This window comes from Halichoeres trimaculatus, unplaced genomic scaffold (assembly GCF_033239565.1).
Source record: "Halichoeres trimaculatus isolate MK-OKI-2021-1 unplaced genomic scaffold, fHalTri1.1 fHalTri1_scaffold_8, whole genome shotgun sequence".
Lineage (NCBI taxonomy): Eukaryota > Metazoa > Chordata > Actinopteri > Labriformes > Labridae > Halichoeres > Halichoeres trimaculatus.
In genome coordinates this window covers 23,598,538-23,625,168 of record NW_027437186.1, presented here as the reverse complement: position 1 = coordinate 23,625,168, position 26,631 = coordinate 23,598,538, and the positions used below count along the sequence as shown (strand labels likewise).

General features: G+C 41.4%; 1 protein-coding gene across 14 annotated transcripts in view; it reads left to right on the top strand.

Annotated features, from left to right (window-relative positions):
* Window positions 1–1,653: 1,653 nt before the first annotated feature.
* The window catches only part of LOC141794692 (ankyrin-3-like), a 139,581-nt gene continuing 114,603 nt past the window's right edge, over window positions 1,654–26,631 (top strand). For 10 of the 14 annotated variants that reach the window (XM_074675110.1, XM_074675108.1, XM_074675104.1 and 7 more), the window contains exon 1: window positions 1,659–1,962. In XM_074675110.1, coding sequence (XP_074531211.1) covers window positions 1,894–1,962 — 69 coding nt within the window. In that variant the 5' untranslated portion in view covers window positions 1,659–1,893. Of the gene's footprint in view, window positions 1,963–26,631 lie in introns of all 14 variants that reach the window. The other 4 variants (XM_074675107.1, XM_074675106.1, XM_074675105.1 and 1 more) reach the window with 3 other exon arrangements.

The window sequence follows — 26,631 nt, the reverse complement described above, 5'->3', positions numbered from 1 at the left end:
GTGATACTGTATATGTTACAATATGAAGCGGTATGGTACAAAGATACAATTAGAGAAGAAAAAATCATGAAAAATAATGAATTTCAGTAGCGTATTAACACATTACAATATCTGATTAACTGCCCCTGAAAGAGAAGGTACAGCTATTTTTATTAGCATGACGAGTTTGTTGGGTGATCTGTTTTATTTTCTGTGTTATTCAAAAACTGAAATATCGTCATATGTGTCACTAATATGTTAGCTGTATCACACAAGTCAAGACGGCAGTATATTCCAGTAATGATATTCTGTCTTAGCCTCAGCTGTGGAGTAGCTATGTTTAAAGTCCCTGCTGAAGCCAAGGCCTAATTGACATCGAGCAGCATGGTGGTGATGGCATACAGCTTGCCAGAAGCTGGAGGGAGGCAGAGCTGGTGAGCAGCTATATACCCTCCAGAATAAAGGACCTGTTGTTTGGAGGGAAATCACAACACACCCCGCCTCTCTGTGCCTTGGTCTGTCCCTGATTTGTTTTTTCATTTGTTCATTCATCCCCACCCTGCCGCCTCAGATTGTCTGTTCTCTGATATCACATTGTTTTTTCACTCCCCCTCCCTCCCTCCCTCCCTCACCAGCTCTCCCTTTCCTATTTCCCACTGTCATTTTCTCCTTCTCCTGTCTAATTCACACCCATCCTCCCTTTCTGAGCCCTCTCTCCCTCTCATGCTGTCACCCAGGGCTTTTTGCTCCCATTTTCTCTCCTGGTTCACTTTCTCTTCCCCTGCCTCATTAGCTTGATGTTTTAATGGTGGAGTGCCTTGTTGGAACAGGGAGGGTGTGGTCTTTTTCTTTTTCTTTCAAGTCTGATGTTTTGAATGGTTGTTGGATGGATATTATCCTCCTTGTGTCTCCTTTTTGGCTTATACACACACACTCACACACATTCATACACAGGCGCACACTCCACAATCACCCCAGTCAGTCAGTAAGTCAGCCAGTTCTGTTCTGTTCCAGTTTCCAGTAAGCTGATCCTACTGGCAGAGGCAAGTGGGTAGACTTCCTTTTCTGGAAGGACCTGATGCATCGTGTTAATGATCCTCTCCCTCTTTCTGTCTCTCTGTCTCTCCTCTGGCCTGCCAGGAGGGTAGGGAGTCTCATTTCATATCACAACGTCCGAGTAGGGAGCAACAGAAGAAATCATCAAGCCAGGAGAATCAAGAGACTGTGGATCACGCCCCCTTTTTCTGTCATTCTCTGTCTTACTCAGTTTTTTTCTCTCAGCTTCACTTGACCATTATTTTTGTCCTCTCTCTGTATTTCTTCTTTTCTGCCCCACCATTTTTTGTGCGTCTTTGTTTTTGGTGTCTCCAGTCTCTAGCCTCAGGCAGGCAGCACCACAGTCAACCAGGAACACACTCCTTCAAGTCTTCTTCTCTATTTCTCCCCTTCTTTCTTCATCACACACATCCACCTCTTCATCTTGTTCCTCCTCGTCTATCTCCCTGCTTTCCTCCTGCCTCCACACCCTGCCTTTGAGCGCGCTGAAGAGAGTCGCCAATTGCGCAAGGCAGAGGCGAAGCAAGTGGGAGTGGACCAGGGCGAGCGTGCTTGCAAGTGTGCGTTTGTGAACGTGGAGAGGAAGAGGAGAGGAGGAGGAGGAGGAGGAGAAGGAGGAGGAGGGAAAGAGCATCAGCACAGTCCTCCCCAGTCTCTTCTCTCTGTCTTCTTTACGCACACTCCCACTCTGCATGGAACAATCCTTCCTTCAGCGCTTCTAAATGGACATTTCTGTGGCAACGTTTCATCAGTGAAGACAGCCGCTCCTGCTGCCGCTGCTCTGCCCCAAAAGCTCCTACATGCTGGATTTAAAAACAAAGTGAGGAGAGGAGTGGAACAGGGGGGAGATCTCCGAACATGAGTGAGGAAGCTAAGGAGAAAGCAGGTGGTGGGAAAGGAGCCCATCGCAAGAAGAAAGGCAAAAAGGTAGGAGCAAGAAGAGCTTTTCTTTGTCTGTGTGGCTTTCTGCTCAGTTGTTGCTTTGGCTGTGGGAGAAGGTGTTTGATGTGTTTTTATGGGAATTAAGAAGGTCTTGGATGAGGTGTGATCAATGGGTGAGGTTGACAAACCGTTACAAAGTGACTGAAGGTGTGTTGGATCATGTGTTTGTTGCTTTTTAATCATTTTCTGTTTGAGCCCCAACTGGGGAAGTCTGATTTATTAGCAGATTACAGACATATAAAATTAAGTTGCTTTGTGTTCATTTAAAGCCCAGCCTCTTCACCTTGTTGTTGTCTAGTAAATTTTCCTCCTGAGTGTGACATTTTTTTTGGTCTTGCACAAGCCCGCGTGTGAGGAAATATTTGCCCAGCCTCACCTGAATTGCTTCCAGAGCCCACAGAAATGCCGCTCTGTCAGTCACCAGTCATTATGAACCTGACGCCGCGACTGGTCGGTCTGGTTGTTTTGCTCTGGATGATTGGCTGGGAGAGCAGTGGTATGTAGAGTGCAGAGAGAGTGTATATAATGCGAGACAAGGGGATGTCCTCGGGGGTTAGGGTGGGGGCAGCAGAATGCACGCACCACTCAGGCATCTGTTGTACTGTCAAACTCCTGCACAGCTGTGTGTGTGTGGTGTGTGTGTGTGTGTGTGTGTTTATATCTGAGACACATGCAGTGTATGTAGCTATGCATAGCTGAGTTGTTATGGCGTTTAATTAGAGGTATCTTAAGCCACAGAAACATGTTTTAGCTTATGAAGTGGAATATTTGGGCTGTGAGTGTGTTTCATGTATATACTTATATGTGATTCCCCCACAACTATCCACCTAGAAACGACAGTTTGTTGTGCAACATCTCTCCCCTGCTCCTGTAACTCCCATGCTGCTGTGTCAATGTGGCCCGCCTGTGATTAATGGCTTTTGGAGCAAAGAGCCACTGATCATCTGTTAGCAATGTCAGAAAATACACACATCCACACACGCACCAAGTGTTTTCCAGACCATTTCAGCTTGTGCGTGGCTACCTTCGAGGTGGCCCTTGAGATCAGGGATTTGTAGGACAGGGGGAAGACCAAAACAAAGGAGAGAGGAACAGCCACAGTGGATAGACGCCATAGGTTTTACAAGGCTGAGTAAATCTGTTATTGAGAGGGAAATGTATGCTGTGTGTCCCGTTAAATAATTTATTGCTGCCGTGATGTGTGCCAGCCTCAGTGGTAAAGCTGTCAGTTGGATTCCTCGATGACAGCAAGAGACAAGATGTTCAAACCACTGGCTTCAGTAATGAAATGTTGACACAATGGTTCGTTCCATTTTTAGTTGTTAAGGTGCTTCAGGAAATTAACAGATGAGAAAACTGAAGACTGGACGGTCCATCAGTACAGGAAAAATGATTAAATGACAGATAGGGAAAATAAAAAACAAGTGCATTTAAGTCGTCTTCAAAGGGAGACTGCTCTGACCCGATGGTGAATATATGTATAACACTTTCAGTAATGTACATTAGGGCTGCAGCTATCAATATTTTAGTATTCGAGTATTCTACTGAAAATCCCATCGATTAATCGAGTAATCAGATAAAATACATTTCTGTGTAGTTAAAGAGCAGTTATTTTTCAAATGAAAATTTTTCTCTTTAAGAAATAGAATTTTCTGATACATCATGTCAGTAAGAGCACTTGCTTTGGTAGCTCCAAAATTTGTAGACACACTTTGACACATTTTTTGTGCCTTGTACATCTCATCAAATGTTGCGGCCCCAAATGGCACCCGTTCCGTAGAATGACCCATTAGTCTCCAAACTCCAGAAAAGAAACTAGATTTGTTGCTAGTTGCTATTTTGTATAAGAGGTAGCTTGAGGGGTCTGAAAACTCTCTTAATATGGCCTCAGCTCCATTTGAAATACCACTCTTTGATCTTTTTTAAGATTAAATGATTCCTCGAGGCAGAGAAAGTTACTCGATTAGTTTTTGTAATCGAGTACACCAAATCATTCAAGGAATCGTTTCAGCTCTAGTGTGCATGTCAGGTGACCTAGTGTTGAGAATACATTCTGGTGAAAGTAAAAGTAAGTATACACAATTTTCACTCTGTACACTTTGAATTCATGTCCCATTCAAAATTGTAGTCATCTTTGACCACCAACAACAAAAAAGTAATACAACTCAGTTGACATGTACTTTCCTAACATAAAAAAAATGTATTTGACCCAAAACTTGCTGTATCTGAGCTCAGAAGTGCTACCCTTGACTTTCTACAAGTCCACAATTCACAAAATACTGCACAGTCCCATGCTGGTCGCATCATTAAATGACATTTTGAGGCAAAAGCTCCCACAGTAAGGATTTGCATTTAATTTGCACTAGTATCTGAATATGGAATATGCATACATATAATTTGGGAGCTGCGTTATTTATACATATATTAGTTAGAACAGGCAGGGGTTAATTGTCATGAAGGCAGGTTTTTGACTGCGGGGTGCCAAAATATGCACCAACAGACTTGCCAGGTCAGTACTGTCAGAATTCTAATGTAAAAGAAAAAATACTGCAATAAATGACAAATGATTACAGCATAAAAGCACAGATTTAAGTTTATATGATATATAAACTGTCGCATCCTTTCCAGAAAGTATGGACCCTATTTTTCCACCATGAGTGCCCAGGATAGATAATGGTCCAAATTAATTACTAATTATAAAGATGATTATGAATGTTATGAATTTATGTTAGAAAAAGGGAAAAGATAAGTTCCAATATTATGAAAGTTCAATTCTTCTTAACATCAACTCTATTTCCCAGAGGATTTAGATTAAAGAGGCCGGGTTAAATTCACCAATAGGATTATCACCGAGGCTCAAAGTTCTCCGTCAATGTATTTTCCCCAACAAGCCTCGGCCCGTTATCTCTCCCACACAAGCTTCAGACGGCGGCCATGAAGCTGAAAACAGCACAACCAAATGATGCCTTTTTGTGCTCTCTGCATTCGTATGTTGTTTGTTTGTTTGGTGATGTGCAAGTGTGGCTACATGTGTGTTTCAGAGTCTCTCTGAGCACATGTGTGTGCCAGATAGCCATGCCAGATGTGTTAATGATTGTCGCCATGGCAACTAGTTTCTGTTCTGAGCGAAAGATGTCGAGCAGAGAGAGAAAGAGAGAGCGTGGAGAGGGGGTGTGCTGGTGAACTTGGTGGCCAGAACAGGAATATATTTTTCATGAGGCAGCTGCTCTGACGTTTAGAGGGTGGTGGTGGGGGGCTCAAGGATACAATCAGGCGTCTTTTGGCTCAAGGTCCCAGACTTCTCCCGATTAAAGCAGGGGTCGTAAATCAGCAGCAAGCATAATGTTGTGTTTGCCATTTGGTGTGTGTTTACACCCATCGGTGTGTGTTGAGTGTTTGACACAAGCTTGTGTAGCACTTTGATGTAACTTCAAATGGTCCCAGAGAGGCTTAATGATAGGAATTCTGTGTAGCGATAGAAATAATGAAGTTTATATAACAACAATACACAAACACACTTACACACAGATATTCTCCCAAAACCGAAGCCGGTGTTGGGTTTACTAAAACGTCTTCATTGACTATGTGTGTTTGTAAGGTGCACTTATGGAAAAGGTTGTAGGTTTAGCTGCTTGAATTGGTTGTAGAGCATTTTCTTGCACAAAAGAGGGCAGGAGTGAGAGGGAAATGTGCTTGCGAGATAAAATAGACCCCTAGGGGATTCATCTTAAAGTATCTTACTCGCAGAATCCTAATTTCTTGAAGTAAACACAACAGAATTCATCTGCTTGATTCAAGGAAGACAGAAACACTTCTATTTACAGGATTGTAGAAGCACTGCTTTAATTAGCCTGATTTACAGACTTATATAACTGCTCCTCTTTATATACAATACTGTTTACAGGAAGCTAAAATGTACAGGGGCTTGGATTATTAATGGGTTCGGTGTGTGCTTGTGAAGTTAAATAAAAAAAAAAACAGATAACAGATAGGAAAGTATACTTGTTCGGTCTCTCAATCGTTATTAGCTTTTCAAATAAATCTCCCCATACAGCGAAGTAAACATGTTGTTATGTAAGCGATTCTTACATAGCAATGCTGAAGAAACACCATATTTTCACCAGGTTTATATCATCCAAAAATAAATCCCCCTTAACTCTGAGATGTGCTCTATGTTTACACTCAAGATGGTTGTGTAAGGAGTGTGTGAGGAGTGAGGGTGTTTCTGGAGGAAAGACCTAAGCAGAGATTTTCTGAAAAGAAGAAAAAAGAAATGTAGTTTCACTGAAACGCAGACATTTTGGGATAAACAAACCGCTGCTGCTGCTGCTGCTGATCATATCTCCACAGAGTCAGAGCGAGTTCACTGACCTGTTGCTTTAAGTTTCCTGTAAGGTTTTATAAACCTGCACTAACAGCTCACCACCTGGACTTTTTGTGTCACTTCCTTCTGTTTTGATAAAGCTCCAGCATTGAAGACGATAAAAAAACAGCTTTCGCTCATTTTTTCCCATCCGCACTCTTCTTTACTGGACTATATGCATGTCTCTTTTGTGTCATCACCGTTGTCTTGTTCATAATGAAACAGCCAGGCAGCACTGCTCGGGTAGCTCTGTTCTTTGTCTCGGATGGAAAAACCCTGCCAGAGACAGAGAGCCCCGCGTCTGGAGGACTGGTGAAATAAGCCGTTCTGTGACAGTGCGTTCAAAGAGGAACGGCACATCACATCCCCCAGATAACAGCAGGCCATTGGTGAATGTGCTGATGGAAGATGTGCAGTAAGTGTGTGTGTGTGTGTGAGTGGGGAGAGAGACTAAGAGAGAGCAAACGAAGTGCTGCTTTTGTTTTTCAGATTAGGCTAATGGACTTGGCATAGCTCAAACCCTTAAGAGGGGTTTGTGGTTATGCTGTATGGGCTCTTTGGATGAGGGGGGAGAAATGTGTTTGCTCAAGGGCAGAATTACAGTAAATACAGTATCTTGCCTAATAGGACTATCCTTTAAATCTGAATGATCTTAAAGGTAAAATCCTTCAAATTCCCCAAAAAGCTTTCATTAATGAAAGGATTTTCTGTTTTCTCTCTTCCCTACTTTTAAAAACTAATTTCTTTATAATTGGTTGGGAAAAAAAGGGTTTTAAACATCATCCCTCAAGATTTGGTGTCAGAGTAAATTTAACTCATAAACTTGGTTTTGGGAAGATGTCAAGCATCTTCTGTAACCTTTGGCTGCAGCTTTCACACATAAAACACCCGAAAAATCAATCAAACCTGAATGTGGATATTGATACAAGGCCAGAAAACTCTCAAACCTGTGATTCCCCATCACATCAACCACCTGACATCCCTCGTTTCAGCAGCACATCCTGGATGCAGCTCAGAAATGTGACGACTTATATAAACCAGCACGCACACACAGACACATGCACATGTCCTGTATCAGATGGACTGTGGAGGTGTGAGTAAGTGCACATGTGTGCTGTGCTCCCTCAGCAGCTCTATAAATGTATGCATGCATGTGTGTAGGTGGGTGTATTCCTGTCCTCGCTGCGTGGATGTGTGTTCAGGGAGGTAGGCGTCTCAGAGCTCGGGCACAGCTGCACGCCCTGGGGACAGGGCAGAGGGATCAGCCTGTCAGAGCTCCATCACTCGCAGATGAACTGTCTCTGTTCCTGTCTTTCCACAGAGAGACAGAGAGATGAGGTGAAGAAAGAAGGAGAGGAGCCAGGGGAGAGAGGGAGGAGAAGGGGAGAGAAGGAGGTGAAGTAGAGAGGGGAGAGGATAAGGCCCAGTGCAGATAGAAAAGTGTGAAGGAGGTGTGAGCTGGGGAGTGATAGAAGAGGAGCAGATGGAAAAGAAGGAGAGATGGAAGTGTGAAGGAGGAGTGCTTTCTTTCTCTGTTCCTCTGTAGCTCTCCCTTGATCTCAAAACCGCTGTAGGGGAGGTTTAGGGGCCAGTTGGCTTCATCAGAGGAGCTTGTTGGCTTGTCCAAAACTCTAGAAACACACACACACACACACACACACACACACACACACACACACACACACACACACACACACACACACACACACACACACACACACATACACACCCACACCCACACCCACACACCCACACCCTGGGGTCCTGTGTCCTCTTAAAGCACCTGTGAGCGACTAATGTGTCTTTTTGGACAAAGCCTCTTTCTTCTCATCTGATTGTCTCATGTTTGTCATCTCTCACTGTGAATCTTGGACCTTTAAAACATTTAACAAATTGCTTTTCTAACATCATGCAGTGAATCACTTTGTCTGACACCTACCCAGTGGCTGCAGATTTTGACACTAAAAACTAGTACAGAGAAATAATTAGTCCCCTCATTTTTGGTCTGATTTGTTTTTGTAGGTCAATAAAAGGTATCATTATTAATTTTAGTCTTTTTTTGTAGCTCACTAAAAACTCCTCATAGAAGCTTTAAAGTAATTTTAGTGTACAAAAATACTTTTGATTTGATTTTTCCCATGCACCTTGCTGTTATTGATACACTCATATCTCATCCATCAATGACACTAAAAGTAATTTCATAGGTACTTTAATGCTTGATGAATCTGTCGTTTCTGCAGGGTGAACATTTTGCATCAAAGTGTCCCTCTTGTGGTTTTTAATGCCCCTCTCACATGACTCATAAGATCCACAAACTAGCCAGCAGCAATTTGTCCTCCATGTCTTTGTGTTGAAAGGCTGGCCCACACTAAAAGATTTTTGGGATCTGAAAACAAAAGATACCACACATACCATGTCTGTCATCACAAACAGTGATTGATTTAACAGTACGCTTAAAGTTTGTTAATGCCTGACAAGCTCAATGTTTGCTCTGCACTCTGGTACATCCATGTGTTACCAGTTTCTTTTCAACTTCTTGTCAGTTTGATCATGAGGTTTGACAGGACATGTTGTATGAACAAGTGTCGCTAAAGAATCAACAAGTTGGCTCTCCATTTCTAACATCCATCTGACTTGATGCTTTACTTTCAGTCATATCATGTCATCTGTGTTTGCTACACTTCCTTCAGCTCACTTCTTGATTCGCTATAATCTGATTCCACTTGTCATTCTGATGCAAGTACTGAGCTGTCCTTGGGGTTCCCCACACATAGTAGGATATCTGATCATGTATTTTTAATCAATACTTTCCAGGAATTTCAAAGTGGTAGAGTACAGTCTGAATGTCCCCTCTAAAATACCTTACACCACAGGAAAATCCTTAAAGATAATCTTTAAAACCTTCAAAAAATCTTGACTCCTATGATTCAAATCTGTCCCAAAGAGGGGTACTGTTTTTTAAACTATATTCTATCCCTCTAGTACTTGTGAAATGGCTTTCATAATACTCACACTGGTGTTTTTAGAAAACCTTTATTCCTTTATTACAGCCTTTTTCTGAAACACTTTAATTTAGCTGGTGTCTCTTTAAGGCTTCTTGTCCCTGCAAACCTCCATCCCTCTGATTGGCTAGCCCTCTGAAGGCCTGTCAGGGTTGGAGCTATGGGGGGTGGGGTGGGGGGTCCTTAGTGTTTGAGGCCCGCCTCTCCAATGTGTCATTTGCCAGATAACAGATCCTTATGCAATCACCTCCTCGGTTCAGCAAGTCTTGTGTGGATCTTGTTCTATTTTTAGAACAAACTGTTTTGACCACTTTGCAGATGGATTCAGGGATTTCTGCAACGTATGGATAGGTAGTGATTTGAAAATCTACATGTTTTGTATGAACATCCAGTGTTTTTATGTTATATCTCCTATATACCCCATCTTTATACATGTTTGCTTTTATTAGTACTGGCTTCTCAGTATGGGAATCAATTTCCACAACAAAAATATCTCTGGCTTCCAGTTTTTAAAAGAAACATGCAAATAGCACTCTTTTGGCATTTCAACTTTCCAAATTTAACTATTGTACAAACAAGTGCAGCATACTTTTATCCACGAACTGTCTAAAGATGTACAACATCGTTCCATATTTAAATAATCTACCCACTCTCTCCTTACACCTCCTCTTCAAGCATCATCTTTGTGTACAGCTATATACATTGGACCTTGTTCATGCAACACATCGTGCAAAGTTTTCCTCTGTAATCCAGCCCTCCTGCATCAACGTCTGTCTCACTGCTTGGCTGGTTCCCTTGCTGACTGACCTGTTATGTGACTGATTTGCTGATGGCAGCCTTGTTTAATCACAACTCAGCTTTTCTGTATTCTAACCTGAGGCAGCTGTTGTTGTCAGAAATGCATTTATACACTCCAACGAGAAGAAATACACAAGTACAGTTCTCGAATACAGAGACTACAGATGGAAGACTGTTGAACCCGACCCAATCAACAAAAAAGGCCTAATAAGGCCTCGCCACTCTTCACTCGGTCTATCCATCCTTCCACAAACCTCTCTCCTTGCTCCTTTCAACAACAAAAGCAAGCACTCTGAAGAAATGCCTCAGTGAGTTTTTTATGTTCTGTCGGTGAGAATGAATCGATAGCAGTGAGAGCTCAGCGCAATTTAAAATGACTTTCTCTCCTTGTACGAAACAGGCAGTGCTCTGGTATCTTTAAAAAGACTTAATAACCCGGTCTTTGATTAAAAAAGGGCCAGGACTCAGCCTGGACATTCAGAGTGCTGAATTATGTGATCAATTTGCTGTCAAAATACAGCCAAAACTGTCATTTAACGTGAATAAAATCACTGGCTGATTCCAATTTAAAAGGCAGAGAAAAGCCGACATTTTCAGCTTGGTCTGCTTGGTGACCCAGACTTGAGCTGCTTTGAGACGTCTACAGTGTAATAATGTGTGCCTTCATATCCACGACACTGGTATTTCTCTCTGCTGGCAGCCACTGCTGCCTAAACCCTGCAGCCTCTTCCGCTTCCCACCGCTCTGTCCGGAAAGGCTCTTTTACATCTCACTCTGTTCTCTCCATTCCTCCTCTCCTCCTCCTTTCCTCCCTCCTTCTTCTTCTGAGGACTTTGAGCCCAGATTGGCTAATGGAAAACAGAGAGAGGAGGAGAGAAACAAATAGAGAGTTCCACCGTCAGATTTAGAAAAACCCTTTTTTATCGAGTTTGGGATCCTCCTTAAGCCTCTCCTTGTCGGAGTCTCCATGGCAACTGTAGAGCAGGATAACAAAAGCTTTTGTTCAGAACTGAAAAGCAATAACACTTTGGTTTATGCTCACTGTGTTGTCTGCTGACCTTGTTGTGACTGCAGCATTGTCTCACCTCATTCCTCAATTATTTAACATCAGTGGTTTTACTACGACTCGGACAAATAAGACCCCAAAACACCCAACAGATTAAAACTGCTGGTTTATTTATAGCCCCTGCTTTAATGAAGCAAGTCGCAGATGCACAGGCTGTTAGTTGTTCACAGAAATAGCAGTATGAGTTGTTAATAAGGCTGGAGTCGTGATGTGGGGAAAATAGGAGCCATGTCTGAGCGCCGACAAAGATCACACTATTCCCACTCTCATTCCTGTGATGTAAATTCCTGTTTATCCTGATTGTGTTTATTCACAGCAACAGCACACAGACAAGCTGTGGTGGGTGAAAACAGTCGAGATCTCAGCTTCAAATTTCAGACCAGTTGCCCACAAGGACCCTGTGCAGTGCCAGTGATAGAAAACCCAATGCTGCTTGTAATTACAACAACTTGCTAAACACGTTTTAATCAACTGCAGGAGGAGAAAAGTGGACAGCATAACTGTGCCTTTTGTTCTCAAGTATCTATTTGTGTCAGCTGATGAATTGTAGGATCAGGAAGACATCCACGGTGGAGCCAGGCCAGATGGCTCACTCCTGCTACCTGTATGCGATGGAGTATGAAGTCTTATGGGGAATAAAACAGGTGAAACAGGAAGTGAAGTGTGTGATGTGACAGAGAGAAGATGGCTGCAGTCTCTCTTATAAAAGGTCATGTATTAAGACCCTCCTGCTGGATCTCAGCTTGATGATGCACTTCACAGCAGGATCTGTTTTTTCTCTTATAAGTTAGATCATCTTACAGATACAGCTGCAGATTCTTGGTTTTAAAACATGGAGTTGATAGTTTATTATGTTGACATGTTAATGACCAGATGATGTTCTTCTGATACTTGTTAAATCTTGTTTCATTTTGTTGAGCCTGTCATTGATGTTTAGATTTTCCACAGTCCCTCTGCTTTGCTTTTTCATGTTGTCCCAAGCTGTTCCGTACCTTTATACAGGGTCAACTTCATCAGCAAGGCTTTTAAACCAGTGCAGAAAGGATGTTCAAGGGTGAAAAGCAGCAGTACTGACCGGAAAGATCTTGTTAACTGCACTCCATTTTAGATTTCAGTCTCAGGATAGCAGCGGCATAATATCAGCCCAGAGGAAGCTTCACCTAGGCCTGACGGTTCTCTCACTGAGGGGAAGAGGATTGGGAGGAATGAAAAGGCAGGAGTCAAAGCAGAGGATGATGACGGATGAGAGACAGGAAGAATCATATCTTTTTAAAAGAGTGAGACATAGAGAGCCACAACAGGTGAAACCACCGGGGACTCTGGGATGTTGAGAAAAGCAACGAGTGGGAGGGAAAGTGGATGAGTATTTGGATGTATGCAAGTCAATGCTCACATGTACACTTTAAATAAACCCCTACAGGCATGCAAGGGATCCACATGCCCTGGGGCTTCAGTGACAGCAACAGATCTCTATATCACAGAATTACGTAACGGGAACCATCTCCCCCTGCTGTAGTGAAACTGTGACATTTGTCAGATTTTCTGTGTAAGAACAAAAAGTGTTAACCTCATTCTTTCTGCAACACTGTCTGCCTCTCTTTCCTTTTTTCTCTCACAGCCATAGAGCTGAGGAGGAGGGAGGATGGAATTTGCTTGATATCGATATTGATAACTCAATTTCTGTTGTAGACAGACCAATATGGCTTGAGTTTGATGACATCGCATTCTCCTCAGGGAAGGTGTAAAATGTGTTGGTGTGCCATTTTTCTGGCTATACTTTGCTTGGGGCCCTTTTATGTCAGGTACTTTCTCTGACACCACAATACAAATACTTTACTAATTCACAATGGGACATTTTTAGTCTCTAATGTCACATTTTAACTTCAGAACAACCTCTTCCTGCATCATTTCCAATCTTATTGAATGTTTAAATATAGATGATGTGTTCCCTCCTTTTCATATTGTACAAAAGTAAAGTCAAAATAAGATAAAAGGTGCTGACATCGGGAGCATTTAAAACTACAGTCAGCGTTGTGAGGATTGGTTGATTAAGCCATGGTGCTGATGTCCTGTTCCTCCTGTTAATCAAAATTTACATTTAACTAGGGCTGTGACTTTAACGCGTTAATTAGATTAATTAATTACACCGCACATTAACGCGTTATAAAAATCAACGCAAGATTAACTCATTGGCTGCCAGACATTTTCAGAGCATCTTGAATGATCTTTTAAGACCCAAATAATCTTGTTTTCTCTGACCATGTAAACACCAAAGTTACTTAAGAAGAGTGGACTCTCTTCTTTTATGTCTCTCTTCCTGTTTTTGGTCCAAAAAATAGAAATATCAAACTTTTTTGATCGTGTTCATCTCGGGCGCTCCATCCTTTGATCCTCTTGATGATCTCCGTCGTCTTTTCTCACGATGGCGCCGCTCTTTCTCTCTGAACTACCGTGACACATCTTCGTGTCAGCGTGAGCTGCCTGAACTTCCCTGACTCGCAGCGTCTCTCTGTGTCTCTGTCATCTCACATTTCTCCTCATATCCATGCTGAGCTCTCATCCAAAGAGCGCACCACCCACAGTAGTTTACGAGCAGGATTTTGATTGACAAGCTCCACCAGACCCCGCCTCCCTCCGCTGAAAAATATAATTTACTTCTATAGACGCAGTAAACAGTAATCCAATGTCAATGGCAGGGAACACGGACATTTTAATTAATATTGACCTGTTGAAAAAAAAAAAAGATTTATAAATCTTCTCTTTTTCGTGAATTCATTTGATTAGTCATGCACTATAATTTTGTATTAATAACAAATCCTGTAAATAATTTGATTATTTTTTAATCTCCTGACAGCACTATTTACCACATTATGGCTGATGAATGTACTTGAAAGTAGTGTCCACAAAAAAAAAACATCTTCTAACCAAAATTAACAGGATCTTGTGGTTTAAACTTGTGTATGAGAGTATTCAATGATTTAGTCTTCTACCGAAATCTGGTTAGCTTGAAAAGTGTTGCTTCTGATGTTGAATATTGATGTGATTAAAATGCGATTAATTAGGATTAATTAATTACAAATGGCACAATTAATTCGATTATTTTTTTTAATCAAGTCCCACCACTATATTTTACATAAACAAATTTCAACTTTGTGAACAGAGAAACAGCTTCTTGTGTCTAGTTGAAGAGGGCATTCAGTCTTAGAAAGTAACAGTAACACTATTTCATATTTTGGTTCCTCTCGTTGTTCCTCCTCTGCTAATTCAGGGCTACATTTGTCTACAGGACTATTGATCATGCTCTGATAAGCGACTTCCATGACAATGACCTTCTTTAAGAAAGCTTTATTTGATCTCCATTTTGATTTTTAAATTTGGCCCATGTACATGGAGAGATGGGCTTGTGACCCATCTTACTGTATCAAGGCAATTGGAGGTGACCCAAATCTTTTGGTGTCACCTTTGGGGAACTGTTAGCTCATTTATCTTTTTATATGTGCCTATTTGCCCTCTGAAATACATTTCATTATCCATGTCGTTAAGTTTGATGAGCTGTAGCTCAATGTGCTTTTTATGTTTGGTGACATCTGCCTCATTTTGAAGAGCATGGGCGTATTGAACAAGTTTTAGTTCACCCAAAGGGGCAACAATATTCTAGCGACGACATGGATGCAGCTGTAGCTCTTTGTGTTGTATGTATGTATGTGCCGTGGTGTTTGTTTGTTTGATGTGATGGAACCATAGACTGTATGAGTGTCTTAATCATGGTCATCGACTTCCTCTTCTGGCTGAACCCCAAAGTGTACTGAGGTCTTGCTGAATCCAACTATGCTCAGTCCATTCTTGGTCCGACTAAGCTGCTTACATGCATCCTAGTAGTTCGATCTTGTGCTGACTGAGCTCACAGCCTGATTTCTTGAGCTGCACATTAAAGTACTGATTGTTTGACCAGAAATCTCAATTTAACCCATCCGCTGGACAAAAACAAGATTCATTGAAATCCATGCATGTCACTTGGCAAACTTTAAGTACCCTGTGTTAGTTTTTTTTTTTTTTTTCAAAAATTGAGAATGAAAGGTGCATCTGTTCACATATTGATGTTATTGTTGTCAACTGACAGCATTCAGTGGTTATTTGATTGAAGGTTATGAATTCTTCTTTGGTTCCAGTGTACAGTAATTCCCAAGCAGCTGTGCTGTCAGAAAGTTGGCGAGTCACATTGTTCAGTGGGAGTACACAGCTCTGTCTGTGATGGCTGACAGTCATATCAGTTTGTCTGAAAAGCTTTGATTACAGTGACACAACATGTCATGGACATTTTCTCAGGACAAATTTTGAAACTGTGCTTATTTTTTTTGCACCGCTTAAAATGGATGTTCACTTGAGACCAAGTGGACATTATAGATTTTTAAATTGATCTTTGTCTTGTGCTCTGGTCTTGTCAGCAGTTGCTATTATTACAAAAACAATGTGTTTGTGGTCTTGCAATAAGCTGAGGCATGAGCATAGCATTGCTTCAAGCTGAGATGAGGCATGTGGGAGTTGAACAGGGATATCATGTAAATGTATGTGTGTGCGTGCGTGTCTGTTTAGATTTGCCCCAGTGGCTGTTGTGTGCGGTGGTTCTCCTAACAGTCATAGAGTGTCTCTTGCCCCGTAGTCAGTGACAATACAGACAAAATGTGACAACCTCCAGCTGTGAGGGTGTGAGTCTGCTAATGAGATACCCCCTGGACCTGAAATTGTGTGTTTCTGCGTGTTTATGAGTGGATATGTGTGTGTATATTTGTTTGTTAATGGAACAAGAGGTGATGCAGAGATCGTTCTGTTGACAGCTGCCTTATCAAATCTTACAAGCACACCAGAAACACAGTCTGGCCAGCAGTAATAATAATGACGTCAAGTAGTCTCTGAATCTTTGATATTTTGGACTCATGTACAACAATTTGGTGATTAAAGTCATTACGTGTGAACTCAGTGTTGTTAACTTACAAACCGAAGCAGTTCTATCAGGTTTTAACACAATATGCAGCAGACTTTAAACTTGCAAAAAACTCATCAGTGACAGCCACATGGCTAAAATGTCAGAAGTATGGAAATAATTTAGAATGGAAACCAAAATAGTTTGTTCATGTTGGGCGGTAAAACCTCAAACCTGTTATCTCCTGTTCTGGTCGGTTTGTTGTCATAGTCAAGTTAAATACGATCGATTGACGATTTCCTGCCCCGCTTGATCGACCCCATGGTGAAATGATGCATTGGCTTCTGCATCCGGCAAACATGGGATGATTGTGTATCTGCTGCAACCTGTGAGAGCCAAACCAGAGATGCATTTGGTGTATTTTGGCCTTACGTTACTTGACTGAAGTGAAGAAATAAGGCTCTGTAAATAACCAATTGTGAAACAGTGAAAATTATTTTCACAGTTGATTTTGTTGCACTCAAACTGGACAAGTTAGCTTTTTTTCCCCCCATGTTCTGGCTAGGGTCAGCCCTACGTGCTCACATTTCTTTTTAATTTTCCACGGACAACAGGCCCTATGTTCCCACAGCACAGAAATCCTCACAATCACAATCTTTACAAGAAAAATAAAAGAGACCAATCGAAAAGGGTTTTAGCTGAAGCACAGCTTATAGATGCTGACCCCTTGTTTCTTTTATTACCTTAAGTCATAAAACAAACAAAAAAAACAACAAAAAAAAGATTTTGGAGAAAAATCTTTTAAATATGAAAACAGAGCAGTGGGAACGTGGGCATGCTCCTTTATGGCCAAGCTACTACTAATGATAAAGAGGGATCTGATTAAGTGGCAGAAGTTTAGTCAACACTTATCAAATTAAGTTAAATCAAAATTTTAAGTTGAAGAAGAAAGAAAACTGTTAACCAAACTGCATAAAACAGGAGAAACTTGAAAGTATTGCTGAGTCAGGGGGATGAGTGGCCTGTAAAAGTACTAATGTGGGCTGGTTGATGTTTGTAGCCAGCGTACTCCAATTCTCAGAGAGACTCCTGGACCCACTAATTAAGTGACCCACTGGAGCAACACAGATGTTTCCAACTCCAATACTGAGCTACATTAGCTAGCTCTTGGTGATAGTTAATAACGAGCTTACAGATACAAAAACAGTGTCACCCTTTTGACTAAGTGTCAGTGCAGTGCTCTAGCAAAAATACAATAGAATAACAAATGTAACTTTTATGGTTTCTGCATGGAAAATATGATTTTGTCATTGAAGTCCAGGTTTAAATAACTTAATTTAACTGCATACATCTTAAAAAAAGAAACTTTTTGATGTAACAAGCATTAAAGTTGTCTCTACACACGTATTAAGTACACACAGGGAGGAGTGAAAATGAATTGCTTTGGACCCTGGGTGATTTGATGTGATTAATATGAGTGGGTTAGAAAATGAAAGGAGGGAGGGGGCTTGTGGGCAGCGTAGTGGGACACAGCAGGGAGGATTTGAGGATGATGTGAAGGTGTCTAGGATGCAGCTGGGGGAAAGGGGGTAAGCTGAGGGAGCTCTTACCCCCAGCTGCCTCCTGGAGAGGATGGCTGAGTCGTCTTCTCCCACTTGTGTCATGAATAAATCACTGCTGAGACCTCCTTGCTGTCTCGCCCAGCATGGACCAGTACGCTTTCATAGTTATAGCTCATCCCAGATGGCCTAGTTTACCCACAGAGGATAAGCCAAGCCGTAATTTACCAGATGGGAACTCTTTATGATTGCTTCATCCATCATCAATTACCCAGCACATGGAAGTCTAACACTTCTCAAGCATTCAGGGGACATTTAACAATGTGAACACCCTCTGTATTGAACAATACCTACAGGAACAACAGAGAACAGGATCATAACAAAGATGGATGATGCTGGTAAACAAAAACACACAAACTAATGAGGAAGCTGGTTTTGGTGACTATATTACAGAGCATGTAACCTGAATCCTCTAACATTAAACTCAAAATCACTGCCCTCTTCAACACAGTCGCAGAGGAGGCTGTTATATAAAAGAGAGTGGGAAGACAAGCTAAGTGCCAAAAAAAATATGAAAAAATAAATTTTGAGTCAAAATTAGTAAATGATGTGGTCTTGTCAGCGCAGTACAGTACTACACACCCATGCACTCGGTAATGGAGTTGTACAGGAACAAAGAGAAACATTTTCCTCCCTCAGTGTCATCAAACAAAGGAGACGTCCTCCCCACTGGTCAGGACAGAGAGGGATTGAGTCGTTTGAGGAGAAACCTATGTTTCACTGCTGCTGTGATTGATTATGCTTTTCATCATGGCTTACGTGGGTCTGTGTGTTTCTTTGTTACAGAGCATGTGAAAAGCAATGGGATAATGACCAACATAGGAGTGAGGATTGATCAATTAGGAGCCATAAACAATGTTTAGGAAATATTAGCGGTCATAGAAACAATCCTGGACTTAGAGCAGTCAGGCTGTGCGAAAACAACATGTAATTCATCTCTCACTTTAATGGTATGAAGTTCTTAGGAACACTGAATATTGATTATTGATCCCAGCATTTAAAAGAACATAAGTCATTCTTTTATTGCTTGAAATCAGTAAATCTTTAAAAGCACAAATCTCTCTAACATCTTCGATTTCACTGATTTGATTGACACTTTTTGTCTTTTTTAGCCATCTTTGTCCATGCATTGTTTATTGCCATACTTGAGTTAACTCTGTATGGTCCTTAAAATTTCCATACATTGATTCTCCCCGTCTTTACAGCTACTGATGTGCAGGTACGTAGGCCATTATATAATGCACACAGTAGTAAAGAATGAAGACTTGATCACTAAATTATTTCAGGACTTGCTTTTAGGACAGGAAAACATCCTCTAAAGTAACTCATCATCCAGGCATTTCAAAGGTTCTGCTTTTGCCCCACTTCAACCACCCAGGTGTCAAAAAAATTTCAAAAATATTTCACCTGACCAGAGAAGCATGTCCTGGTAAGAGTGTTTTAATTATCTACTGACCATCTTTTCAGTGATGCCTGAGATGTGCTATCACTCTTACTACCACCTGTTACAAGAATGCACTGCAGGGAATTAATTCAATCTTCATCTATTTAATTCCTAATCTGGTATTAAATTCACTGACATGAACATCCAGATAGTTTCCTAATTAGCATCATTGTCATTATGGCCCAGCACCCCGTCTTCGTCTGTGTGTGCTAATACTCCTGATTCATGTCAGAGAAAATGTTATTTCCTGAACTGAAACTGGCAGCTAATTGTCTGCTTTACCAGCACAGTCACAGTTGGAACGGGATAAAGACAGCATTAGTATTGACCCTACACAGGCCTGTGACTGCGTAATGTGCTGAGAGCTGAAGAGATGTGGCTGACGGTGCCGTAGATGGAGGCAAATGTAGTTAACGTGACTTCTGCTCAGCTTGTGAAATCAGCAGCTAACTCGGTGTACACCCCAGAGTGGTTTGCTTGTTTGGGTCTGATCATTAACAGCAAATAAGAAAGAAAAAGCCATGTGAGGCCAAGGCAGAGTTGCCCTTTTTGGTGGCACTTGAATGAAATATCCATCTAACTTTGTAGTTAGATTATCCTTTTTGAAGAGGGTTTCAGATGAGGCTCTGGAGGGATTTTCTCCTGTGTCATCTGGGATGAGATTGGATAAGAGGAATGAAGTTTTACAGTGGAGCTTTACCTTATTATTCCATCTATAATACCAGCTAATTAGAGCTGTCGAGCTGCTGATAATCTGTATTAGACAGCACTATTCAAAAAGGCACCACACAACCTCAACATTTCAAAAAGAGATGATTAGGCTGTGAGTGTGTGTTGGTGCCAGAAGCGGAGCGAGAAAGAAATGCAGTTAGTGAGTGAAAAGACCAAACCCAATAGTGGGTTTCCTGACAGAAAACGTAATGAAGTAGATTGGTTATTCAGGATTTCTCATCTGCTTTTGCTGTTCTGACTTTGAACATATCTAAAGCCTTTAATTTTTCTGAGCAAGAAAAAAAACAGAGACTTACAGTTTGATGACAGTCTGTACCTCCAAGACAGGAATGTTGGCATTTGTCTGAGATAACTCTTAAGGCAGCAGAATTTAACAAAACATATAAATAAAGTCTAAAAAGAAAACCACAAAATAATCCCTCTTACTCATCACTCAATAGAACTGTGTGTCTGAATAGTGTTAGACTGCACCCTGTATTTACTGTATTTATCTTCATTTAAGACACTTCTGGGCATTGATATTTGTTCACTTGGGTATAGGTTTAATCCAAACATCACCTGAAGGACTTTGGACACTAAAATTAGCTACCTGGTAACACCATGGTTTCAATCTTTTTAGCTGTTTTTAATGGCAGGGGACAGAAAGAGTTATGAATGTGGTTGTTTCCTTTTTTTTAAACCTTGATTATGCACAGCTTTGGCTTGAATCACACAAAATGTAGCTTTTGGATTATGCAAAAGTACAGGCATGGTAATTTGTTGTTTAGAGCATAAAGTTGATTTAAAGAGATTTGAAAAACTTCTCATTCACCTCTTCATTGTTGCTTATGTCACTCTCTGTAATTATCCTCTCATTAGTCTTTTCCATTACTGTTCTCCCTGCTTTTAGAATTAGAACGATTAAGATAGTGGTCTTATACAAACGGCTGCCTCTTTAGTTACAGAATGGTGCCAAAAAATTTGTTCCAAAAACAGCAGTTTCCTTAAAAAAGGGGTATGGTGTTTTTTAAAGCTTTGTACTGTCCCTCTGGTGCCCATGTAGTAGCTTTGATTGACTTACAGCTTTTAAAAAATCAGTCTTTTCTCGTTCCAGAAAACCTTATTTCCAGCCTCTGTCTGAAACTCTTAACTCCTGTCTCTTTAAGTCTCCCTACTCCACATACCCCCTGCTTTCTGATTGGCCAGCCCCCTAGAGGCCTATTGCTGGCACAGCTAAAGGGAAACCTTGGTGTGAAGCCCACCTCTTCAGTGTGTTTTAAACCAGTTAGAAGATTGTCTTGCAATGAGCTCATCATTTCAAGTCTTATGATGATCTTGAGCATTTTCTTTTAGAATGGATCATTTTGAGCAGTTTCCTGACAGATTCAGGTATTTTTAACAACAATAACATGTTGCGCTCTGGACACCTGCACACATAAGTACAGGCATCCAACATTTTTACTTTATGTTTAAAATCTTGAAAAGTACAACACCCCCTCTTTAAATGTCCACTTGAGACTGGCTCCAACTGTGAGTCCGGCCCCTTTGGTCCCAGATTAAAATTTCCCCACATAACAGCCAAAATAAACATGTTTACAGCCTGGACTAACACAGGCTCAGTGTCTCCTCCTATTTATGAAACCAGTACTCGAGACACATTTGGATAAAGCCCACTTATCAAAATGACATTAAGGCTTTGAGGTATACATAATTAATGATGTGATCACAGTGAGTGACAGATGAGTGTCTCTAACTGTCTGGCAGGTGTCCCTTCAGATAATTTGAGCCATGAGTTTGACCTCTTGGTTACACAGTCTCTTTCTGACTAACTGGTCACTTTTGGCTTCAATAGACAAAATGAGGACTGCCAAAAGTGAAGCTAAAAATATAGTAGTCGACAAACTGATGGGTGAAATCAAAGCCTTTATGTCCATTTCTTGCTTTGTCTGTGAAAAAAAAAAAAAAAAGTCTAATGAGTCACTGTGTGACTCTGCCAACTCTCTACAGTCTATATCTGTCCATCCACTGTCCACCTTCCTCCTTAAAAGCTAAAGTAAAACCTTTCACCTTCAGGCTTTACCATCCTCCAGCTCAGTGCATGAAACATCTGATCTTCTTTTCTCCTCACACCCGCTGCTATCCCTCATCCTCCATGACTCTCTTTCTCATTGTCTTCTTTCTTGCTCTTACCCTCTTCAGTTTCCTCCCTCGCTGTCAGCCTGCTCATTTTCTCGCAGCTGGCTCAGAGTGACGGAAAGGAACTGTGAAAACCTGAAGGAGGGTAGAATTCTTGACTAAGGAGTCTAGTAATACACACACACACACACACACACACACACACACACACACACACACACACACACACAAACACACACACACACACACACACACACACACACACACACACACACACACACACACACACACACACACACACACTCTGATTCAACTTCAAAGCTCCCGTCATTCCCTGTCTCATGACAAGCCAGATCATTGGTCAGTCTGGAGAGTTAGAAGAGGAGGTGAGAGAGTGCGAGGTTGGAGACAGAATGTAAAACAGAAAGATCACTGCTGAAATGTTCTGTTTGTGTCTGGGCATCACTACGTGCCCGTTTTCTTGTATGTGTATGAATGTGTTATGAAGAGCCCCATCTCTATATCCTCTCTTGGCTCAGCCAGCAGCTACTCAGTCGAGCATGTGGCATCTGGAACCTGCCTGCTAGCCCACTCTAACAAGGCCTCCAGAGTGTGTGTGTTAGTGTGTATGATGGAGAAAATGTCTGTCCGTATGGGCTCCAAGTGTTGCCACTGTTGTTCATCGTATATTGGTTTAAAAATACAGCTGACAGAAAGGGAATGATGTTACCCCACTGTTATCCGGGAAACACCTCTCTTACTGTCTCTTTATCTGTCTGTGCTCCTGCCTGACTCCCTCACCTCCTGGCTGGGTCATCCAGTTAAACTTTTATCCTCTGTTCTCCAACTGAAAAACCCTCCTCAGTTTGAGTGGCTATAGTTACACCTGTAATAGTATATCACGGCTGGAACTACAACAGAAAAATCAACACATGAGCTGATTTTTGAGACAAGCTTTAGAACGTTTTGGCCAACTTTTTGCTGTTGAAAGAGTAAAGTTCTTATAATAGTGCATCTTTATTAAGCTGGGGTAGTTTTTTCGGCATAACTACATTTGCTTTAAAGAGGGGGTTTTCTGCTTCTCCATTTTTTAAACATAGATATAAATAACAAAGCTGGAAACAAAACAAAGCATCTTTATTAAGCTGGGGTAGTTTTTTTGGCATACCTACCTTTGCTTTAAAGAGGGGGTTTTCTGCTTTCCCATATTTTAAATATGGATATAAATAACAAAGCTGGATGTCCATACTAAACGTGTGCACGATTTCAAACTGCTTTATGTGTGTATGTTGAAGAAATCCCTAAAACTGTCTGTAAGCTGCTCAAAACACCAATGCCTGCCCATAGCTTCACCCCAGACAAGCCCCCAGGGGGTTGGCCAATCAGAGGGAAGGGGGTTTTTGGAGCAGGGAGCCTTATGGAGACAGCAGCTAAAACAAAGGGTTTTCTAAAACACCAGTGTAAGAAAAATAGTTTTTTGTTAAGCTGTAAGCCATGTAAAGTCACTCCAAGGGTACCAGAAGACAGTATGAAACTTAAGAAAAAGCCCAATACCCCCTCTTTAATGTTTTTCAACAGCAGAGGCAGGTCTTCACTTTTTCAGACACAGCATCAGTGTCATTTCATTTGTTATGCATTATCATGGATTCATAACAGTCTCTTCATTGGAGCTACAACAGTTACAGGCAGAGAATTTTCAACAGACTGTGTTTATATCCTGTTTGGAACAAGAGACAATTAAAAAAATGTATAAAACATTACATTTTTCAACTCGAGCCAACATGGGCATAAACAAGCAACAACATGAAGCCTCCTCTTCAAGAGAATCTCTGTTGGCTTAATAAAGGATTAAAATGACTGGCAGCAAAGTCCAAAAGTAGTTTAATATGCCAGACACAGCTGTGTCTGACATGTTTGTTTAATCTGGCTGTAGGCCTGTATACAAGACGAACAATTATAGTGCATCAGGTGTTCAGTGAGCGGGCCTATCCGTGGTTGAATCAAATGAACAATACTTTGATTTTAGGGGGTGTTCAAACATCTGCACAGAAGTCTAAGATACCGGTAGCATGACACCTGTTTTTCTCTTCCCCTGTGATGGTCTAATCATGGCTCCTGTGCCTGCGTGTTCCTGTCCTTGTTTCCATGGTGACCAAAAGAGGTGTAGAGAATCCTCTGTGGCCACTGGCTTTGTCGTATGTGCTGCCAGCCACCACCACTTACCTCTAATAGCCCTTCACAGCTGGACGGTTTGCAAAGGCACAATTTCTTGACATTGCCAATTAGAAAAAGAACAGGTGGTTGAACCAGTTAGAGTCCACATTCACTGTGCTTACTCGTATATTTTAAATTTTTGAAATATCAAATATCAAACTTGAACTCATGCAAATGAGATCCTTCATGATTTGTCACTTCCAGACAACTTTGAATGTGTTGCTTTGAGACACTAAGTCAGCTCGGCAATTAGTCAATTATTCCAGTAAAAGTTCCCACCAGCAGGCACAACTTAATGCTCCTGCTTTAGACTCAACCCTCGTTTTGGTCTGAGCTATGACAGTATGACACGCTTTCCATCCATCCTGTTGTTCTCTTACACAAAAAGCTTTGACCTGCTTTATTGTTGGTCTGGTTGTGTCCTCCTTTCAGTGCTGAGAGGCTCATTCGTTGATCTCTTAACTGGATTAGCACCCATCTGACTAACTGCCAATCACAGCTGACCTATGTTAGGCACAGGTTTACGCACAGTCACTGTCCTGCAAACTAGTCGGTTCAAGGCCCCAGATGGACTTTCCCTTTTTGCACCTGGACCAGGGATGGTCTGGATTAGCTGAAGATGCAAAGTGCTGAGGGGGTGAGTTTAAAAGCACAGCAACACGGACTTGGATGTTGTTAACATGTCTATACAGTATTACGTGGTAAGTTTCTGAACACTGTTGCTGTCCGCAGAGTTGTGCAAGGCTAACAGGGATGTGGCATGTTTTTGTTTTTGTATTCACCTTATGTTTAGATGGATGATTATGAACATTAAGGAAACGTTGGTCCATATTTGGAAAAGACCATGAGACCTTTTTTTTTTCCACTGGAGTTTTTGTCCAAGTCAGAATGTTGTAAGATTTAAGACAGATATCATTCAACTTTTAGTAATTTTGGGGGATCAGTGATTGGCCCATCCTTACATATGAAACTGATCTTATATACCTCCGGGAAGGTCTGACAGCCAGCCATTGTTGCTTTTTGCTCTGAGACCTAAAGCTCAGGACACTTTATTGGTTGTGTAAGCTGAAACATAAAGATTTTATTGTTTCACAGGTATTGTCCAATGATTTTCAATTAAAAAAAGATTGGAACATTTAAGGTATATGCTGTCAGTTATAAAAAAAATAAAAATAAAAATCGGTATCAGCAGATCAGGCTTTTTTAAGATCGGTGATCAGTGATCGGCCAGTAAATTGTGATCCGTACACCCCTAACTTTTAGCCATGCTAGCATCCTGGCACTCATGATGACAATGCCAGTCCTATGGCTAATTGGCCAAAACACTATCTATTTTCTATTGACAGACTTTTTATCCAGCACCTAAGGTTTTAAAAATCAACCGCTTTGGATCCATTTAGGGCCAAACCAAGTGGGCACAGATCTAATACATTTCTGCTACCACAGTTTTACTTTGTCAGCAGAACTAAAAGTTAATTTAAGAGTACTAACATTTCAGTTTATAACACTAGACACTCCAGGTACCGCACTCATATATATATACTGGAAATTTCACTGTGTCAGAACATTGATGTTAGCTTAAGATCAAAGCATACAACAACACTAACCATCAAGCCAGTTTCTTGTTTTTATTTATATTAACCTTTGGCTGAAGGGTCCTGACCTAAGGGACTCCCCTTTGATCCATCACCTTTTCATTTTGGCCCCTGGCTAAGCAACCATGACAGGTTGAACTCTAAGGACGAGAGGGTGAGGACTGACGTGAAGGGTGGATGGAAGGAAGTCACAGTGGGGGTTTTTATACAGAAAAAAATCATGCATGGTTGAGCAAATTTTGCTTACAAGTGCTAAAGTTGGGGTGACAGCCATCAGGTGGGGCTGAGGGACAATGGGCTGAGGGAGAGCTGTGCTGTGTGTATATCTGTGCATGGCTTTTGCAGTAAGACACCCCCCACACTATGAAATCACTCAGGCAGTCTACTGGAGTGACATTTCAGGAAATTTCCACTGATGTGGGAGTGGGGGCCCCAGCTGTCAAGATGGAGGAGCAGGGAGGGGCTGGGGTGGGGTGAAACAAGTAGAAGAGAGAGAAAGCGTTGGATGTTGCTTATCAGACTTGGTTAGATCTGCAGCTTTCTGGCTTATGGATGGAGGAGAACATTGATAAGTTCTCTCTTTGCTTTCTTCTCTGTCTCTGTGCCTTATTGCTTTCAGTGATAGAGTGAACGATACCTCCACCCTGTGATGTTGGCAACATGTGGCTTATCTCACAGAGGGACGTTGGTTATGTTTTCTGAGCCACTAAGATGAGATAAATGATCATGCTTTCAGCCACACATTTATGAAACCACATCAGTGAGTTGAATATAGATGGTTCTTG